Here is a 22,028-nt window from a genome sequence, read left to right as displayed (position 1 = left end):
CCACAGCGTTCTTCATAGATTCTATACAGACATCTTCTACTTTAGACCCTATTAATTTATTATAGGTCGTAAACTTGGTTGGGGGATTTGGAAGATTCATGATGCCACAGAAAATTGCACCTGCAGTAGCACCCTTACCAACTGAACGCAAGGAATAAACAAATCTAATGTTGTGTTCGTAGATTTTGCTACCATTTTCTTCAGTTGCAGTTACTGCAACACTGTTCCAAAAGGTGGTCATGTATGAACACTTATCACATATCAGTTGTATTTCACTAGCAAGTCCTACGTGCTTTATTATGGAGAGTTCCAGACCAACTTCATTACAATGAATACATCTTACACAGTTTGAAAAAATTCCTTTGAGAACCGACATATCAAATATTTCATTCACATCCGATTCGCCCATAAAACATTCATAATTTTCACTCATTGAACCAAGCTTCTTCTGTGAAGTATTTTCTTTCCCACTTTGACTGCTATGGGCAGGTGTACTTGAGAGGTTAGGTTCACTCACTTGGTTATCGTCTTTATTGTTTACAGTAATAACACATACCTTTGGCTTTCCAACATTTCTCCTTTTCTTAAAAGCCTTCAGAGGATTTCTACTAACTTTACTTTTACTCATTATTATACTTCAACAAAACAGAGACTCAAGAAACAGAATTAATTACGAATATTTTCGAGATAACGACAGAGTAAATAAACATGAAACAATCGACAATCACACCAGCGATATATATTGAACCATCACAGGTTAGCCACAACACATACTTTATCTCACATCACTAAAATGTACCTGATGAACACGGACGTTAATAATAACACCATTTGACAGCAGTTTAACAGCGCCACAGTGGGTCACGCCCATGTAGAACACATTTCAAAAAAAATTTAAAAATAGTTGTAGTCTTCGGAATTGAATAAATTATATATCTATTAAAAGGTAATAGTCTGCATATTCAGAAAACGCAAAAAAGTAAAAATTGAACTTTTCATGATTTTGAGCCTTTCCGGAGCCCCTTAAGCACTTTGCATGACCCCTAAACGGTATGAAAAGTAAGACGGTCCCCATTCAGCATTGACGATGTGGCTTCTCCACTTTTTATTTTTTAGAGAAGTGTGTAGACGCCACACCATTTCTATTGCAGAATGTAAATCTAATTTAATACAAGTAGTATCGTCAGCAAAGTGCTTAATGCTTTGCTCAAGTGGCGCCGGGCTGCTGCAGCCTCCACTGTCCTCTTCCTGTTCCGCCTCACCCCTCAGCCCCCCTCACCGTTGCGGCCGGAGTGCCAGGGAGGAGCGTAGCATCGCAGGACTGCTGTTTCGTCAGGCCTGGTCTACTGCAACACAAATGAGGAACGCAAGGAGTATCGAAGTTTGTGTGTGTGTGTGGGTGGGTGGGTGGGTGGGTGGGTGAGTGAGTGAGTGAGTGAGTGAGTGAGTGGGTGAGTGGGTGAGTGGGTGAGTGAGTGAGTGAGTGAGTGAGTGGGTGAGTGAGTGAGTGGGTGAGTGGGTGAGTGAGTGAGTGAGTGAGTGGGTGAGTGAGTGGGTGAGTGAGTGAGTGAGTGAGTGAGTGAGTGAGTGAGTGAGTGGGTGGGTGGGTGGGTGGGTGGGTGGGTGGGGCCGCTATTATCTATTTCTAGTGTCTTTAACTTGCTAGTATTTATTTGAAATTTCACAGTGCACAAAATTTCAGTACACAGCAAACTGTTTGCAGGAAATAAGTAAAAACCTGTTCAGCTATTTCATAGATGTATCTGAGATGTCAGGTCTGTCATCCAGATCAGCACGCTCATCTCATTAGTTACTACTATGTTACATTGTCGCACAGATGGCAAAATGGTAGATATCGAAACAGATGACAGAGGGATAGAAAAACAATTAAAATCGCTCAAAAGAGGACAGGCCGATGGACCTGATACGATACCAGTTCGATTTTACACAGAGTACGAGAAGGAACTTGCCCCCCTTCTTGCAGCAGTGTACCGTAGGTCTCTAGACCAGCGTAGCGTTCCAAAAGATTGGAAAAGGGCACAGGTCATCCCCGTTTTCAAGAAAGGACGTCGAACAGATGTGCAGAACTATAGACCTATATCTCTAACGTCGATCAGTTGTAGAATTTTGGAACACGTATTATGTTTGAGTATACTGACTTTTCTGGAGACTAGAAATCTACTCTGTAGGAATCAGCATGGGTTTCGAAAAAGATGATCGTGTGAAACCCAGCTCGCACTATTCGTCTACGAGACTCAGAGGGCCATAGACACGGGTTCACAGGTAGATGCCGTGTTTCTTGACTTCCGCAAGGCGTTTGATACAGCTCCCCACAGTCGTTTAATGAACAAAGTAAGATCATAAGGACTATCAGACCAATTGTGTGTTGGATTTAAGAGTTCCAAGATAACAGAACGCAGCATGTCATTCTCAATGGAGAGAAGTCTTCCGAAGTAAGAGTGATTTCAGGTGTGCCGCAGGGGAGTGTTGTAGGACCGTTGCTATTCACAATATACATAAATGTCCTTGTGGATAACATCGGAAGTTCACTGAGGCTTTTTGCGAATGATGCTGTAGTATATCGAGAGGTTGTAACAGTGGAAAATTGTACTGAAATGCACGAGGATCTGCAACGAATTGACGCATGCTGCAGGGAATGGCAATTGAATCTCAATGTAGGCAAGTGTAATGTGCTGCGAATACATAGTAAGAAAGATTTTTTATCATTTAGCTACAATATAGCAGGTCAACAACTGGAAGCAGTTAATTCCATAAATTATCTGGGAGTAGGCATTAGGAGTGATTTAAAATGGGATGACTATATAAAATTAATCGTCGGTAAAGCAGATGAGTACTGCTCACCGGTGTGGGATCCGTACCAGATAGGGTTGATAGAAGAGATAGAGAAGATTCAACTGAGAGCAGCGCGCTTCGTTACAGCATCATTTAGTAATCGCGAAAGCGTTACGGAAATGATAGATAAACTCCAGTGGAAGACTCTGCAAGACAGACGCTTAGTAGCTCGGCACGGGCTTTTTTTGAAGTTTCGAGAACATACCTTCACCGAGGAGTCAAGCAGCATATTGCTCCCTCCTACGTCTATCTCGCGAAGATACCATGAGGATAAAATCAGAGAGATTAGAGCCCACGCAGAGAGATACCGACAATATTTCTTTCCACGAACAATACGAGCCTGGAATAGAAGGGAGAACCGATAGAGGTACTCAAGATACCCTCCGCCGCACACCGTCAGGTGGCTTGCAAAGTATGGTTGTAGATGTAGATCAGCAAAGATGTTTCTTCTCCTGCTGTTATCTATTAATACACAAGATGCTGTCATTACTATATTTCCTTATTAACTGATAAACAAGGCTGCAGTCTTGGCAATAAAAGAAATGTTATGTTAATACAAGAAAAATTTAATTTGGGTACAGTTTTTTTATAGTCTCCAATGACAGATAATTGTAATCCAAACAGTAGCATTCTTAGGTCTCAGCATTGCCAAAACTTAACAGGTGACATTAAAATGCATCTTTCGCTACAGAACCATTCATTGATGCTAAATATTATGATTAAGGATTACAGCAGTATTAAGGTCTTGCAATGACAGGATTTTTATTGTTATGTGAAACAAAATTCGCCTACAAGAATAACATTTTTATGAGCCAACAATATATTTACTGAGTTGCACTTCTGAAATGTCTACCATTTTAGTGTCCTTCCAAAGTTTCTTTGTTATTTCATGATACCTAAAATTTGAGCAAGATCAAATTTTTAGTAAAATATGAATATGAAATGGTGAGACAGTCCAGTAAAAATGTATGACTTTAACTAAACCTGTTGATGGAAAATTCTGTCACAAGGTCACAATCAGCCTATAAAATAAGCTTGCTATGAAATGTATTTGCATGACCAAAGTCTCAATTGTACCAGTCTGTTTATATTTCCACTTTCTCTTGAATATCCATAGCGTTCTTTAGAAATCTTTGTATAGCACTCTTACAGTTTTTACCAATGGACTCTGACACACATTAAAGTAGTATTGGTACCAGTTTATTTCTGAAAGTTTATAGCGAGTTTGATTTGACTCTTTGATGAAAGTTTCATTGACACATTGAATATAAAATATTTTTCAAAGTAGTTCACTAAGTTTATCACATCATCAATGATAAAAAATAGTACTTGATTATTATTTTACAATAATTTTCTGTCTTCTAATTTGTAAGTCTGGCTTTGCTTCTTAGCAGTATGTACTATATTGCAATGGACTAAAGACTATACTAATGTAACTGATATATTTCACTGTGTAATTTAGAAAAATAAAAAGGTTTCACTTTCAGCGATATCGTTATATTTTGTAAGAAAGTAACAAATTATTTGGTTCTTCTAGCTAGTTCGGAACCTAAGGACATCGAATTTACTGTCACCACTCTGAACTGTGCCCATGGTGCAGAGAAAAAGGTACCTAGCAAAGAAGTTTCATTTTTTCCACCATCACTCAGTGTGAAAAAAGAAGTAAGTAAATAAGACAGCAACTGCATGTGGGAAATGCCTTCTCTTCTGTGTGGCCCCTCTCCAGTGCTGTGTCTGAAATTTCTTCTTCTCTCAAATCCTGCTAAGAGTAACACAAAACTATGCTTCCTTCTCTGTGGACTTCCTTCTCTTGTAGCTGAGGTAAAAGTTCTTCCCTTCCGTTAATCATCCTTTCTCTAATTAATTTACATTAAATAGAGATTACTAATTTTTAGGATACTCATACATATTGTCCTATTCCATATTTAGCTTTCATATTGTGTGTTATATATATTTTAGTTATTACATCGTTCATTATAAATGTAATCAAAAATTTCTATCAAAAATATTGTCTGCATGCTTTAATTTGTGTGTTTTAATGTTTGCTCCTTTTATGGCTTTAGGTGTGACTTTTTTCCCTCTATTAGATGTTGATTGTTGAAATCCTGCAATGTTAACTTCTCTCTAATGTTACACATAACTTTCAAATGCTCAGACTTAGCATAAATAAGTATAACACAGCTCTGTATGAACAATGGTGATGGTCTTTGTAACATTAATAATATAATCATTATTACTCAAGTTAATCTGTGCTGTCAGTTGTTAAATTTCAAAAAGTGATGTCCCTTCTACAGCACCAAGCAAAAGACCATGAATCGCTCTTCAAAAAGCATACAGTTAACTACTGACATAGCTAATGGTAGTGTATGTTAACTATTCATGCTTCAGATGAACAAAATCATTTATCAGTAATGCTTTAAAAATACATATTTTCTTTTAGCTATGAAAACAGACACATTTGATGTGACTCTGATGTATTGCCTGCAAAGCTTTTCCAAACTGAATGGACAATTTTGCAGTATTTTTCAGAACTTGAATTTTATTAGTTTGTTCTCATTTACAGTATGCTCTTATTTCACAACTGTATATTAGTTGATGAAAGGCTGCTGTGGTTGCTCATATATTCTTTATTTACGTCATGATCTGTTTTGACGGCATGTCCAGGTCATTTCCAAGTGAATGTCAATCTGCCATTGTTAATGTATCATGTAATGGATATCAGATATTTTACATTTACTCGTGTATAGTATTATATATATATATATATATATATATATATATATATATATATATGTAACGTCAAATTATTAAGAAAATAAGAACTTGATAATTTACAAGTGATATTACAGGTGACATAGAAGGGAAAATGAGTGTGTAATGATAGCAAAGAAACTGTACATTTCCACAGTATTACCATGCTTTAGATTTAAAAGAAATTATATTCTGACATGTTCGAAACTTTAAATTTTTACTAACGAAGATCAAAAAGTATTTTCTTTAGTTTAATAAAATTCTGAAACAGTTATAGTGTATGGTATGTCAAGATCTGAACGAACAAGCGGATATATATATATATATATATATATATATATATATATATATATGGCGATGACGGCCAATGATTCCTTCGCTGCAGATGCACACCAAGCTCGATCTATTATAGGGATCAGTAAGATGCCATGAATAATGAGGCTACTGAGCATGGAGCACTACATCGGTACTGTTTGCTATAAGCTGAGAATATGGGTCTGACAGTAGCCACGCTAGGGTTGTCCATGCGGTTGTGGTGACCACTGTGTCTGGGTGGCGTAGTGGTCAGTATCTCTGTCTAGTAAACAGGAGACCCGGCTTCGAACCCTGCTCTAGGACAAATTTTCAAATTGCCTCATTGATATAAATTAGTGCCTACTAGCAGCTAGTGTCTTTAATTCCTACGGATCTTCGTTTACTGAAATGTTTCTACAGTCCACGATCGCTATGCATTATCCTGGTTCCTGCTTCAGTCAGGAGTAATTCTGTAAATGTGACGTTAGCAAAGCAAAGAGAGCTTCACTGCAAGTTTAAACGCAGCCAAAACCTCTCAGACAAACAGAAGCTAAACGATGTCAAAGTTAGTACAAGGAGGGCTGTGCGTGAAGCGTTCAGTGAATTCGAGAGTAAAAGTCTATGTACCGACTTGACAGAAAATCCTAGGAAGTTCTGGTCTCACTTTAAATCAGTAAGTAGGTCGAAACAGCATATCCAGAAAATCTGGGATGATGATGGCATTGAAACAGAGGATGACATACGTAAAGCTGAAATACTAAACACCTTTTTCCAAAGCTGTTTCACAGAGGAAGACCGCACTGCGGTTCCTTCTCTAAATCCTCGCACGAACGAAAAAATAGCTGACATCGAAATAAGTGTCCAAGCAATAGAAAAGCAACTGAAATCACTCAACAGAGGAAACTCCATTGGACCTGACGGGATTCTACACAGAGTACGTGAAAGAACTTGTCCCCCTTCTAACAGCCGTGTACCGCAAGTCTCTAGAGGAACGGCAGGTTCCAAATGATTGGAAAAGAGCACAGGTAGTCTCAGATTTCAAGAAGGGTCGTAGAGCAGATGCGCAAAACTATAGGCCTATATCTCTGACATCGATCTGTTGTAGAATTTTAGAGCATGTTTTTTGCTCGCTTATCATGCCATTTCCGGAAACCCAGAATCTACTCTGTAGGAATCAACATGGATTCCGGAAACAGCGATCGCGTGAGACCCAACTCGCTTTATTTGTTCATGAGACACAGCAAATATTAGATACAGGCTCCCAAGTAGATGCCATTTTCCTTGACTTCCGGAAGGCATTCGATACAGTTCTGCACTGTCGCCTGATAAACAAAGTAAGAGCCTACGGAATATCAGACCATCTGTGTGGCTGGATTAAAGAGTTTTTAGCAAACAGTACACAGCATGTTATTATCCATGGAGAGACGTCTACAGACGTTAAAGTAACCTCTGGCGGGCTACAGAGGAATGTTATGGGACCATTACTTTTCACAATATATATAAATGACCTAACAGATAGTGTCGAAAGTTCCATGCGGCTTTTCGCGCATGATGCTGTAGTATACAGAGAAGTTGCAGCATTAGAAAATTGCAGCGAAATGCAGGAAGATCTGCAGCAGATAGGCACTTGGTGCATGGAGTGGCAACTGACCCTTAAAATAGACAAATGTAATGTATTGCGAATACATAGAAAGAAGGATCCTTTGTTGTATGATTATATGATAGCGGAACAAACACTGGCAGCAGTTACTTCTGTAAAATATCTGGGAGTATGCGCACGGAACGATTTGAAGTGGAATGGTCAAATAAAATTAATTGTTGGTAAGGCGGGTGCCTGGTTGAGATTCATTGGGAGAGTCTTTAGAAAATGTAGTCCATCAACAAAGGAGGTGGCTTACAAAACACTCGTTCGACCTATATTTGAGTATTGCTCATCAGTGTGGGATCCGTACCAGGTCGGGTTGACAGACGAGATAGAGAAGATCCAAAGAAGAGCAGCGCGTTTCGTCACAGGGTTATTTGGTAAGTGTGATAGCGTTACGGAGATGTTTAGCACACTCAAGTGGCAGACTCTGCAAGAGAGGCGCTCTGCATCGCGGTGTAGTTTGCTGTCCAGGTTTCGAGAGGGTGCGTTTCTGGATGAGGTGTCGAATATATTGCTTCCCCCTACTTATACCTCCCGAGGAGATCACGAATGTAAAATTAGAGAGATTCGAGCGCGCACGGAGGCTTTCCGGCAGTCGTTCTTCCCGCGAACCACAAGCGACTGCAACAGGAAAGGGAGGTAATGATAGTGGCACCTAAGGGCCCTCCTCCACACACCGTTGGGTGGCTTGCGGAGTATAAATGTGGATGTAGATGTAGATTTCGACTCATTGGCCTTCCCTTCGGCGGATGATTTCTCCATGGATATTAGCTTCAATAAAAATAAGTTTCACTTTGCATAGGGCTACCAGGAAACACGTCTGCACCCTACCATAAACTGTCCGCAACACATGGTAGCAGGTGGGCTAGCTGTCACGAATGCAACGTTGTTGGCAGCAGCACAACAGTGTCCACAAAATCGAAGACTTGCAGGGAGCACGGAACTTTGTACACGGAACTTTGTAGCAAACAAGAAATGCTGGTGCGTAAGATTCGGCATGTACAGCACGACCGAATACCGATCTCCTCTTACTCTGGACGTGGCCAACACGCAGACAGTGGACGCACAAACACAGCGTCATTCGAATCTCATAGCGTCTCAGTAGGGCTGTTGTCTATCGTTTCCATGTCGATTCATGCTGTAATGGCAATGCGGCGCCTTAGAGTGGAGAGCGCACACCAAAAGCAGCATCGGTATTACGCCGCATTACGTTTTCTACTAGAGAATTTTTTTTTTTTTTCTTTATTGAATTTCAATTCCCCCCAAAGGGGGGCGGGCTGGCAGCAGCTTAGGACGCCGCTCTGCAGCCTACAGATCTACTAGAGAATTGCATAACGGTAAATTATAAGGCACCGCCCGCTTTATAAGCAATGAGTATTTAACAATTCTAGTTGAAAACTCAACATAAAAGTGAATCAGTCCTGCATGATTTATGGAAGTCAGACAATACGAAAGCGCCATAACAGTTAAAACGCCGAAACAACGCCTTCTTACATGTCCCAAAGAAACATCTAACAACATGGCGAGAGGAGCATTTAGAAGGCGGAACTCGTTGCTGTATCGCCTTTTCCATGGCTGTGTGTTTTTCTTTACAACTCGGGAATAACGAAAACGCTGGAATTTTCACTTCTTTACCAGTGACTGTTTCACTACAGAAACACTATTTCGTAAAAATTTCCAAGGTTACCCTACTTTATCTTATTTATACGAAATCTTAGTTTCTATTACAGGATCATATCGACATATCCTTAACTGACACTACACTGAGGTGACAAAGTCATGGGGTAGTGATACGCACATATACAGATGGCGGTAGTATCGCGTACACAAGGTATAAAAGGGCGGTGGATTAGCGAAGCTGTTGTTTGTCCTCAGGTCGTGTGACTAGGACCTCCCGTCGGGTAGACCGTTCGCCAGGTGCAAGTCTTTCGATTTGACGCCACTTCGGCGACTTGCGCGTCGATGGGAATGAAATGATGATGATTAGAACAAAACAACACCCAGTCCCTGATCGGAGGAAATCTCCGACCCAGCCGGGAATCGAACCCGGGCCCTTAGGACTGACATTCTGTCACGATGACCACTTTTCTTTTGGTTGCTCTCAGTTTGTTCGTTATAGTTTGTTCTATGTGTTCGGGACGGGCGTCCTATGACGTCCGTTCAAATTCTTCGTTGGTCCATTCACTCAGTTTTTTTATTGCAGAGGGCAGCTAACCCTCTGACCGAGCACGCTGAGCTACCGTGCCGGCAAACCACTCAGCCACCGCGGGCGTACTCAGGTGATTCACGTGAAAAGGTTTCAAGCGTGATTATGGCCGCACGACGAGAATTAACAGACTTTGAAGGTGGAATTGTAGTTGGACATGGGACAATCCATTTTGGAAATCATTACAGAATTCAGTATTCCAAAATCCACAGTGTCAACAATGTGTTCAGAACATCGAGCATTACTTCTCACCGAGGACAGCACAGTGACCGACGGCTTTCACTTAACGACCGAGAGCAGTAGCGTTTGCATGGAGTTGTCAGTGCTAACAGACAAGCAACACTGCCTGAAATAACCGGAGAAATCAATGTAGGGCATATGACGAACGTATCCGTTAGGACAGTGCAGCGAAATTGGGAGTTAATGGTCCACGACTGACGCGAAAGCCTTTGCCGACAGCACTGACATCGCATCCTGGGTGCATGACCTCGTTGGTTGGACCCTATAGGACTTGAAAACCATGGCATAATTGGATCAGTCCCGATTTAAGGTGGTAGGAGCTGATGGTAGGGTTCGAGTGTGGGGCAGCCACAGACCCAAGATGTCAACAAGGCACTGTGTAAGCTGGTGGTGGCTGAATGGACTGCGTTCTCTGATCCAGCTGAACCGATCACTGACTGGAAATGGTTATGTTCGGCTATTTGGAGACCATGTGCAGCCATTCACAGACTTCATGTTCCCAAACATCGATGGAATTTTTATGGATGGAAAAGCGCCATGTCACAGGGCCACAAATGTTCGCGGTTGGTTTGAAGAACTTTCTGGACAATTCGAGAGAATGGTTTGGCCATTCAGATCCCCGGCATAAATACCAGTGCACATTTATGGGACATGATCGAGAGGTCAGTTCGTGGACAAAAATGCTCTTTTATTGTTGACTGCTAGGAGCGTTCAGCCCGCCGCAGGAGCTGCACTTTTCACTGTGTTACACATTTCTTCACCACTGCGTTATACATTGTGACACACAACTTCTTGTAGCAACAATGTGTCGTTAGCAGCGTTGTGCGTTTTCGGTCGTGAGTTAGGAATAATTTGCCATTTCGTAATCCTGGAACAGTGCTGTCGCCATAAACATGTTTTAAAAAACCACCGGTATTTTGTAAGTACAGAGAGAGAGTACTGGCCGAATTTTTATAGTGAGGACAACAGTTTCCAAAAACGCCTAGAATTCAAAATAAAAACCGTTGATTAAAAACACCGCAGAGACTGCATCTGTCTGCTCTGCTTCCAAGTTGTCCTAACAGTGTTGGCAGATATCCTGGTGTTGATTCACTCATTCTTCTCAGTAATCTACAGATGGCACAGACGCAGAAGGAACACAACCACCACTTCCAATTAGCATTCTACTAACCAACAGAGACATTCGTACGAGATGAATTAATTTATTAATAAGGACGTAACGTCTTATGAGGACTACTTCTGTCTAATGGAATGTGTGATCGAGCAGTGCTACTATTATCAGACAGACTGAAGCCCTTCTACAGTCTCTGAATGCTCTTTGCACAGTATTACGGTACATATTTAATCGTTCCTTAAAGCACGCAACAGAACGCACGCTAAAGCGAATGGGGAGAGTGCGAGCTCAACACACAAAGAGGCGCACAGCAGCGTTGCAAACCCATCAAGCACTATGGGACTTAACTTCTGAGGTCATCAGTCCCCTAGACTTAGAACTACTTAAACCTAACGAACCTAAGGACATCACACACATCCATACCCGAGGCAGGATTCGAACCTGCGACCGTAGCGGTCGCGCGGTGCCAGACTGAAGCGCCTAGAACCGCTCGGCCACATCGGCCGGCCCATCAAGGTGTACTATGCTGAGAGGAAAACGGCGATATTTGCCTTCTCTATATGAGACGTGGTTGTGAAAGATACTATTCCCTCCTCCACTGTTTGTGGCCTACACTCTTTTAAGGCACTGTATATTTCGTTCCCTCTGTCACTTTTGTTCCTATTCCGTTAGTCTTAACATGTGATCTCAGTAAGACACGGTTTCTGTTCATGACGTTCAGCTGGAACAGTCATATAGTCTTAGTAACAACTTCCCATATTTCGCCTTCTATGTCGTCGAAATCACTCGGTCGTCGTAGTGTTGAAGCTGTGACATGCAACGGCGTAGGCAGTTTTCCTAGGACGTGCAATCAGCTGTGCATGGCCTGATACAGATAAATGGGTAATTTCCAAGAATGATTGCCTATCGAAGTCGTTGGATCCAAACGAAAGATATCGAACGGGCGATCGTAAATCGACCATGCGACTCTGGCGGGCGTTATGAGTATGTTTACGTTGGTCACTACAGCAACGACAATAGAAGAGAGTTACAAAAATACTTGTAATTGCAAAGGAGATGACTTACCTTACTCGTCGTCGGTGTTGTCATGTGACAGTCCATTACGGTGGTGTGGATGGATAATTTGGAACAGGTGAACCGTGTATTCTTCCTGATACTCGTTCGTTTTTCGCACTGTCCGCAATGAAATTGTAACGGTATTTCAGCGTCGAAACTGTTCTTACGGAGTTTTACGTATTTCGCATCACCACAGTCTACACAGTCCCTTCTTTCTTTGTCTGGCAGTACTCCATATTTGCTGCAAAAAGTCGAACAATTTTCTACGCCGCATAAACATGGAATTAGATTCTTCCATGTGAGAGAATCCGTCGGAGAAACGTGAAGAACACCACACATCCCACTCAGTAACGATATAAATCGTCTGGGTTTCCCTAGCAACTCACAAATAATTCGCTGAGGTATGTAATTTAGAGAAAGTAAGGGAACAACGTAAAATAGATAAAAATGACGATCATAACAACCGGGGTCGCATGACTGAATTCGATCGCACGTTCGATATGTACCATTTGGACACCGCGATTTCGATAGGCAACCATTCTTGGAAATTAAAGATAAATGGGCAAGAGCAACGTAACAAATGACGTATTAAGTGAAAGACAATTCTTTTGCAATGTTTCTAAATGTTCAAGGTACCTACCCTCCGTCACTTGGAACACATCTAATCGGTAGTCCAATTTTTCCCTGCGTATCAAGCAGGACTGACTACAGGAAGCGCAGCTGCGATGCGGTGTCACAAGTCTTCGAGGTTGTGCAGTCGAGATGGAACATAAACAGTACAGAGGCCGCGTTGATAGGTCTCTATGGAGGGTGATGGGCTAGTTGGAGGTCAGGATGCAGATAGATCGCCACCACGGGTAGGGTTGCAGTGGAGCTGTGACTGGGTGCATGGTAGTCGTCCGAAATATTGGCGTAGAACCACCATTGGTAAAAGGTTCATTTATTGTTTTATTGTTCATCAACTACAGCATCCTTATAGACTCGCAGAAGTCATCCCCCCAGGACTCAAGCTGTGTATGGCCTGTGAGGAGGCGCAGGTGGCGGCAGGTGGTTGCTGGTGACAGCGACATTGGTTCTGCAAGGACGCTCAACACAGCGGCTCGCAATGCAGACTACAGCTGAGTCAGTGCTAAGCTGATCCATGACCGTTGCAGTAGGCTGGGCGCGGCAGCTTCACGTGGCTACTTTATCCATTAACATAAGTAGTGGGACAAAGCAGGAGCAGAGACACCATTGTTGCCAGATGTTTCCAAGATAGAGGCGATGACATCATCCAAGATGGGTGCCTGTAGACTTGGCAACAGCACATAACGTCATACAAGATGGCGGCTATGACGACATTCAAGATGGCGGATTTTTGCGGGAAGATAGGTCACTGGGAATACCTCCATTAACCTAACCCCCTCCCCTCCACCCTCCCCCAGAAAATGGTGGGAAGTTCAAATTCCATCAGGACAATGCAACACACTTCTAGTAATGTAAGAAAATGGTGGGAAGATAGGTCACTTGGGCTACATCCACTAACCTAAGTTATCCGACCGCCACCTCTTCCTAGGACCTAGTGGGAAGTTTGAATTTTGGAGGGAAGATAGGTCAATTTGGCCATCTGTTTTAACCTAAAAAAAATGGCAGCAAAGAAAGGGTTGATGGGCTTCCTCCACTAATCTAAGTCATCCGACCACCACCTTGTCCTAGGAAACGACAGTAAGAGGACTCTACCTGTGCTGGACATAAGTCTTTATTTTGCATGCACTATTTATTTAAACAATTAGAGGCAGTGCCACTATCAAGTGTAGTCGTCATGGGGTCCAGAGTCCAACTGACCTAGTACACATACTACCACCAGAGGGCACTGTCGTCCATTCTGTGACGTAACCCAAGATGGCTGTCTGGAGGGGGAAAATGATTCAGCCTGCGCTGGGCTTCTGGAGAGAGGAAGACGTGTTCTATATTTATTTTGTAACAATTTATTTAGGGATGGATTTGGATGGTATATTTATCATACTAATACAAAACACATATTCTGACATGCTTGGGATCACGCCACACAGCCTACAGACCTGTAACCCATTCGTAAATTACTGACATAATGCTCTGCAGATACGCAAAACACTCCTAAAATACCGAAATAATTTCAGTACACAGCACACAGACATGCAAACGCCTCCTAGATAATGCAGTGCATTGATGTGCAGACATGAAATCAACTCGTAAACTATCCAAATAACGCATAGCGCAACCTATAGACCTGTGCAGGCAATGCCCGCAGCTCCCTGTCAACTGGACCACACAGGATGCTACCACACATGCTCGCAGAGGTCGGGGTGCACCAGTAGCTGCCAAGCTATGCACAGGTGCCCATTCGGTCCCTCAAGCATGAGGCGGTGGCATCCCTTTAATATGTGAACCTGTGAAATTCCTCTCGAAATACGTTATAAGCTAGGTACTGTTGCTGACTCGACCTATTTCCAAAATGCAGACGCTCCAAGGGCGTGCACATGTCGATGCAGCCGCAAGCCACTGCTGGACGCAGGCCAGCATGAGCCATCACTCTCACGCCACTGCTGCCTACAGTGAGAAGGTGAAAGTTGGGTCTATTTTTGGGTATACGCTTAGAGTTCTTCAAGTGTTATACTGATGTCACAGAACTCCAAGGCATGTTCACGCCAGTCCCATCCATAAGCGAGGTGCCTCTGACCAGCACCTGTGTTTACCGTTGCTGAAACGATACCTGTGGATACTGACATCACAGAACAGCACAGGGTGCATTGTTCCTAGTGATCATAACGGGACATTAGAGCTGTGTCTAACCATTCATGTGTACCCAGTGTGGGTGACACATCATGCAGAATGAATTAATCATAAAAGCATTTTTGTTGTTTGGAAAGAGAGCACTCTCTAAGCACAGATAGGGGGGGGGGGGGGAGGGAATTGGAACAATTACGACAACAGAATTCGAAGGACTGTCTTACAGAAGAGAAAAAATGGCCGGGATTTGCGGTATCCCACAGCTACAGGTCTGAAGATGTCCTAATGCCACAGTGGCGGATGAGTGACGGCATCTCCGCCAGAGATGGATGGTCTGCTTCAACTTATCTTTGAACCCTTGCTTTCTCAGAACGTTCCGTACATAACTTGCCTCCATCTTGTTTGAATCAGTTTCTAGATGCTGCTACGTCCTGGCACAAAGGATGTCTTGTGAATAAATAGAGCATTATGATTGTATTTTGTACATATCACCATACTGCTTCAACAATTAAATCTGGCAAAGTGGTCTACAGATCGTCAAATACGGAATACAGAAAGATTCTTACTCAATTACCCTGCTCTCCCAATGAGGACAGGAGCTTGAATATTAGAGTGCGAAACAGCTGAGCTACCCAAGTGCGACTCATTCCCCGTCCTCACAATTTTACTTCTGCCAGTACCTCGTCTCCTACCTACGCAAGAGAGTTTCTGTAAAGTATGGAAGGTAGGGGACGAGGTACTGGCAGAAGTAAAGTTGTGAGGACGGGGTGTGAATCGTGCTTGGGTAGCTCAGCTGATAGAGTACTTGCCCGCGAAAGGCAAAGGTCCCGAGTTCGAGTCTCGGTCCGGCACACAGTTTTAATCTGCCAGGAAGTTTCAAGTGAGAAGTTATTCACATGAGTACTAAAAGAAATCCGCTAAATTTCGATTACGCGATAAGTCACAAAAATCTGAAAGCTGTAAATTCAACTAAATACTTAGGCATTACAATTACAAATAACCTAAATTGGAACGACCACAAAGATAATATTGTGGGTAGAGCAAATCAAAGACTGCGATTCATTGGCAGAAGGTGCAACAGGTCTACTAAAGGGACTGTTTACACCACGCTTGTCCGCCCTATTCTGGAATTTGCTGTGGGGTGTGGGATCCGCACCAGATGGGACTGACGGATGACATCGAAAAAGTAAAAAGAAGGGCAGTTCGTTTTGTATTATCGCAAAGTAGGGGAGATAGTGCCACAGACATGATACGTGAGTTGGAGTGGCAATCATTAAAACAAAGGCGTTTTTCGTTGCGACGGGATCTTCTCATGAATCACCAGTTTTCTCCTCCAATTGCGAAAACATTCTGTTGGCACCCACCTACATAGGGAGAAATGATCATCACGATAAAATAAGATAAATCAGGGCTCGCACAGAACAATTTCAGAGCTCGTTTTTCCCACGCGCCGTTCGAGAGTGTAACGGTAGAGAGACAGCTTGAAGGTGGTTCATTGAACCCTCTGCCAGGCACTTTATTATGAATAGCAGAGTAATCACGTAGTTGTAGATGAAGACAGAGAACAGTTTAACTTTCTCGGAATCCCGAACGTGTTCAACAGCTGCATGTTAAGTCTCTGTCCGCAATATCCTTGTGTGGTGTCGACTGACGTTCCCCAAAATATGAAAAGTTGCTTATTCACTGAAGATTAATTCGCTTACGAAGTCATGATTTTCGAGACGATTCTCTGCATCCGCGTAGAACTGCCGACTTCGCAGTTTGTCGCCATGACTTATGGCTCGCAGGAACTGCTATTTGTACGGCTGCGCTCTTAATCGCTTACGAAGGTTTTTCCACACTGTTGGCTGAGGGATGTTACATTGTACACCAGCCCGATAGGCATACTTTGTGAGACATCGCAGCATCGCGTACCACACACAGTCCAATGTCTGTTGTGACACATCGAGTCCGCCCACGCGTTTTGCATTGCAGAAACAACACTCCTCCTCGACTTTCTTGTACCAATTCACTACGCTGTTGTAAATTGGTCAGGTCATGTGCAACTTCCTACGGGAAGCTCTTTGCACGCTCACTGCCGACCGGAAGCAGGTAAATTCGAGCACGCGAAACGCCTTCTCTGTCTAGTTTTGGGCAATACCCTCTCGACGATTTACTAAACTAACTTGACGGCAATATATTCAAAAAAAAATCTTTGAGTTCGTCTTTCGCGTATTGTAACATATTTTGCGTTATGTTTACTCTGTTGCGAACACCGATTTTTTGAAATGTTCAAAAAATGGCTCTGAGCACTATGGGACTTAACATCGGGGGTCATCAGTCACCTAGAACTTAGAATTACTTAAACCTAACTAACCTAAGGACATCACACACATCCATGCCCGAGGCAGGATTCGTACCTGCGACCGTAGCCGTCGGAGCGGTTCCAGACTGTAGCGCCTAGAACCGCTCAGCGACTCCGGCCGGCTTTTGAAATGTTTCGTAGGCTTTACAACTGCCCTCAACGTGTGCGGTCTTCTACCTAAAGAGCAAGTTACGGAATTCGGGTAGCAGGAATTGTGGACCCTTCCGCGACGTTTCTGAGTTCCGCAGTTCGTGTCGGCCCTATGAAAATAGTGGAGCAATTACATATGAGATGTCCAGAGATGTCGTTTCAGTGCTCGTATTCCAGTATTAACGCATTTTTACGACACACATACGAGGAAATGCAGTTCCCAAGGTGCTCCCATTTATCTAAAAGTGTATGTGACGTTTCTGTTTCACATAATATTGTATTACAACAAAAATATGTGTTAGTAAATCGAGATTCTCTGTAAATCATTCTTGACACGCAAGTCGCAGAAGTGGCGTCAACTTAAAAGACTAGCAATACGGCGGCCGAATCCCGAATGGAATATCCCGGCCAATAAATGCCACACGATCATTTCATTTTTCATTTCTTCTTTTGCATTTTTGTGTTAGACAGGATGACTGATGGCAGATGAATTGTTCACTGTGTGAACAATTAAGCACAAGTTGTAGCTCAACGGTAATAAAAGAATTTTTTGGTGCAGCCGCAGATGTCTCAATATGTCCTACACCATAACAAAGGAATAGAAAAGGTGTTGTCTGACTGATTTATTTGTTATTTGTGGATGCTGTTATAAAACGTGTAGAGTGCATATTTTTGCAGCTGCACGCGTGAGATGTAACGGTGGTAATGCCGTGTCGACAGGGAGAGGCGATCCCGCCGGCGCGCAAACTGAACGGCAGCACTGGGGCGGCGGCTAGCAGCGCGGTGGCAGCGGTCGGGGGCGGCGGCGGGGGCGGCGGCGGGGGCGGCGCCCTGACGCTCGGCCTCGGCCTCGGCCGCTTCGCCAGCCTGCGGCGAGGCGGCCGCGCCGGCAGGGACCGCAGGGGCGGCTCGCTCTACGGCAACGTTCGCGGGGGTGGAGGGAGCGGTCTCCACAAGAGGGCGGCGGCGGGGGCGGGGGCGGAGGCGGCGGCGGCACCCGTCCGCAAGGCCAACAAGGCGCGCAGCAAGCTCTGCGAGATCATCTAATGCCCGCGCGGCTCGGCACGGTCAGTACACGGCGGGCAGCACACCTGCTATTACCATGCTAGAAATTATGTACTTGAAGGTGGAGGAGGAAGAAAGGAAAGACCCGCCAGGATAGCCGAGAGCGCTATCGCGCTGCTTCCTGGACACGGGTAGGCGCGCCGTCCTCGGATCGAGTCCGCCCAGTGGATTAACGACGACGGCCGGTGTGCCGGCCAGCCTGGATGTGGTTTTTAGGCGGTTTTCCACATCCAACTAGGTGAATACCGGGCTGGTCTCCACGTCCCGCCTCCGTTACACGACTCACAGACATCTGACACACATTCACACTATTTCACGATCTACAATCGACGCAAACAGCTCGGATACATTAATTCCGTCCTGGGGGGTACAGGGTGGTGGCAGGAAGAGCATCCGGCCACCCCTTACAATTAACATTCCAAATTCGGTTAACCATGGCCGACCCTGCGTAACCGCGGGACAAGGCGCAAGCAATAGTGATAGCGATAGCGATAGAGGAAGAAAGGAAAGAAAAGAAACTAATGATGTCAGCAGCGAGCACGCAGGATATGGACGGGGACTGCACATAGGAGGCACTAAGTGGCAGTGTTGGTCAGTCGGGGAGCGTACCACGATAGTCCGCGCATTTGCGCAAACACTGTGTGCGGGTGGTGCACTGGTTAATGCCAATGCCTACTAAGCAGGAGATCTAGCACATGTTTTCACTCGTCGCCGCTAATTCCGCGTAAAGTCCCGATGCAACTGATATCATTTGTTCCTTCTCTGTTCTTTTTATCCCGCCTCCCCTCCTTCACCTTCAATTACATAATATGTATAACACCTGCTAATTCCGCGTAGTGAGTGTTCATCGGACATGACCAAAAGAACAGACACCACACATTCATATAAATGTTTGATATTATTTTGCGACTGACAGTTCGGAAGAAATACGTGGAGATGCGTTTGTGTAGCAGTCCGCAAGTGATGATCGAAGGGATTGCTGTGTCAAACATCTTCGGATACCAGTCACTATTTTGACTGGACCAGAGAGGGGAATCTTCCTACACGTCAGTCAGGGGTCCTGAAGATGGTGTAATCTAGCACCGAAACTGATTGATCAAATAAAATAACAACTGGAAATTTAGGTGGCTGAAACGTGTTCTTATTCGTAATTCTATACTGAGCAACTGACGCCCCGCAACCGTCTCTATAAAGACGGACATAACAGTGAGCTATATCAGTAGCTTCTCCTCCTACTCATAGCGCCACGTGCGTCCGTCTACTGTATGTGACTTAAAAACTGAAAACAGTTTTCTTTATAACAATAATTCTACATCCACATCCATACTGTGGAAACCACTGTGAAGAACATGGCAGAGGGTACTTCCCTTTATACCAGTTATTAAGGTTTGTCGACGTTCCATTGCAGAGTAGTCAAGTAGATGTAGCAGTAGACTTGCATCATGAGAGGAAGAGAAGTAGGATATAGACGTTACATGCGTATGTGAGAGGGAATAATGTAGAACTTTATGTAGACAATTGGTGGCGCTCTTGTTCATTCTTCGGGCAGTAGAATATTTTTGTTCACGTTTGTCATTGGCTTGCCGGTGTCGGCGCAGCTCGCACTGCAGTGGAGGGAGGGGTCGAGCGAGGACTCGCCGTCCAGGTAGGCTGTGACGTAGCGAGAAGGTAGTCTCCAGGTATACTGGGTGCAAATTTCATAGATTTCCGGTCGGGTGCAGATTTCACTTGGTATAGTCCTCATATATGCGTAAAGGGTGAGACGGAAGAGACGGGGGCGGGAGGAGGCAAGAGGTGCTCGAGCTCCGACCCGTCTAGACACTGACCTGGTCAAGTTTTCAATGAAGCTGTAAGCCTAAAGCAAACTTGCTCAACATAGACGTTGATACCAGTAGATTTCATTCAAGCTCCACCCCCTCTAGCCACTGGCCTGGTCAAGTTTTGATCACAGATGTTGTTACCACTAGATTTCATTCTGACCCACTAAACGACAGTAGACAGTTGATCAAACAGCCATGTTGGCGAAGCATATCACCGCTGAAGCATAAACTTCAACACACTGTGTCACCCAGACCACCACAAGAACAACAGGAAATCTCAGTTTCAAATCTATTTACACTCTGTAACTCGTTGTAACATTTACAAAACAGTTACATCATGACATCTGCCTCATCAAGAACTAGACTACTCTCCCCAACGCAGCAAAAGCGACTTTTTTTCGTAGATTCGACTACTTCCGAAATTACGTTATCAGATTGACAATTAGTATCTCAGCCATATCACCTAGCATTTTAACACTAAATCTCAATGACAGCTTCAATATCAGCTATAGATTATTTTTTTTTTTTGTTATTTCATCTGAATAAAGTGTTGAATAGGACTGAAATAAGAGTTTTTGATGTAATTCACACGTAAAACATGGTACCTTGTTATTTAATTACCAACTATTATACAGTATCCATTATTTTTAGTAACTTTTAGTGTCTTTTATATTAAAGACTTAAATGTGTCAAGGCTTTTACTAAGCCTCCTCCCCATCTGCCTCTACATTCCGTGGCCACCGGTGGCAGCAGTCGCCCCTCCACTCCCGATAACGTACTAACCATTTGGAAAACATATGTTCCCTCCACCTCTCTGAAATCTATTAGTCTTTGCATAAAACTAAATCTGGCGAAATAATGAAATTTACTATTTCTTTGTTGCAGAGAACACTGCATATCCCCAGTGACGCTCCCAAAGGATAGAGAAGTAAGGCTGATACAAACTAGAGAGGAACTAGATTTCCAGACTGCTTCACGACATAAAAAAGGACAGCCAGTTACCTACATCGTTCGCTCTACGATATTTGATGGCTGTCCCGGAAGACTTACAAGAATCGAGAGAGTACTGAATTTCTAAGAATCTAGTCTGAAAAACTGGGTAGCTGAAGCATCAGTCAGTATACGTAGGTCTTAGGAACTTTTAATGTGATATACTCACTGCACTGTCTCATGAAATGGCCTATCCCTTGTTGTCTTTATAAGCTGTCAATTTATCGTTCCTTTTGTAATCTAGTTTCTCGGTGATATTTGTGATAAGCAATAAAAACTAAAGCGAGAGTAATTTTTAGAAGTCGATCTTTCAAGTCAGATAATTATGAGAACATGTGAGTTTAAATCCGATTTTCGTAAATATAAAGATAATTTGTAATGACCATCAGTATTAACAATGTACCGTAGTTTATAAGAAAATAAATTTGAGAAAACTTTTACTTTCCACTGTTTTACCCCATCTTTGAATTCACAACCTGATCCCAGAAGCTACACCTACATACATATTTCCATGAACAATTGTGATGTGTGTGGCAGATTAGCACGGAAATAAGAAACAGAAGACGGTATGAGAAGTTGACAGAACACGAATACCCTCCTCAGACATTAGTGGGGAGGTTTACATAATAAAAAGCTTGGAAAACAGGAAAGAGGTAACGGAAGATCTGAAAGTGGTTGCTGCGTCGTTCCTGGGTACTGCCAGTAAAAGCTGAGGTGTCAGGTTCGAGTCCCCGTCTGGCACAAGAGTAAAT

General features: G+C 43.4%; 1 protein-coding gene and 1 long non-coding RNA gene across 2 annotated transcripts in view; both read left to right on the top strand.

Annotated features, from left to right (window-relative positions):
- The window catches only part of LOC124606457 (cGMP-specific 3',5'-cyclic phosphodiesterase), a gene marked incomplete at its 3' end in the record, with an annotated part of 598,053 nt that extends 579,848 nt beyond the window's left edge, over positions 1-18,205 (top strand). The window contains exons 21-22 of the mRNA XM_047138439.1: positions 4,391-4,515; positions 18,122-18,205. Coding sequence (XP_046994395.1) covers positions 4,391-4,515; positions 18,122-18,205 — 209 coding nt within the window. The remainder of the gene's footprint in view (positions 1-4,390; positions 4,516-18,121) is intronic.
- Positions 18,206-18,361: 156 nt separating this feature from the next.
- LOC124607275 lies at positions 18,362-21,267 on the top strand. The gene is made up of 2 exons (XR_006978800.1): positions 18,362-18,468; positions 21,172-21,267. It is a non-coding gene; the product is annotated as an uncharacterized LOC124607275 (long non-coding RNA).
- Positions 21,268-22,028: the final 761 nt, after the last annotated feature.

This window comes from Schistocerca americana, chromosome 3 (assembly GCF_021461395.2).
Source record: "Schistocerca americana isolate TAMUIC-IGC-003095 chromosome 3, iqSchAmer2.1, whole genome shotgun sequence".
Taxonomy (NCBI): domain Eukaryota; kingdom Metazoa; phylum Arthropoda; class Insecta; order Orthoptera; family Acrididae; genus Schistocerca; species Schistocerca americana.
The sequence above is the reverse complement of the archived record's forward strand: the minus strand, read 5'-3'. Positions and strand labels throughout refer to the sequence as shown.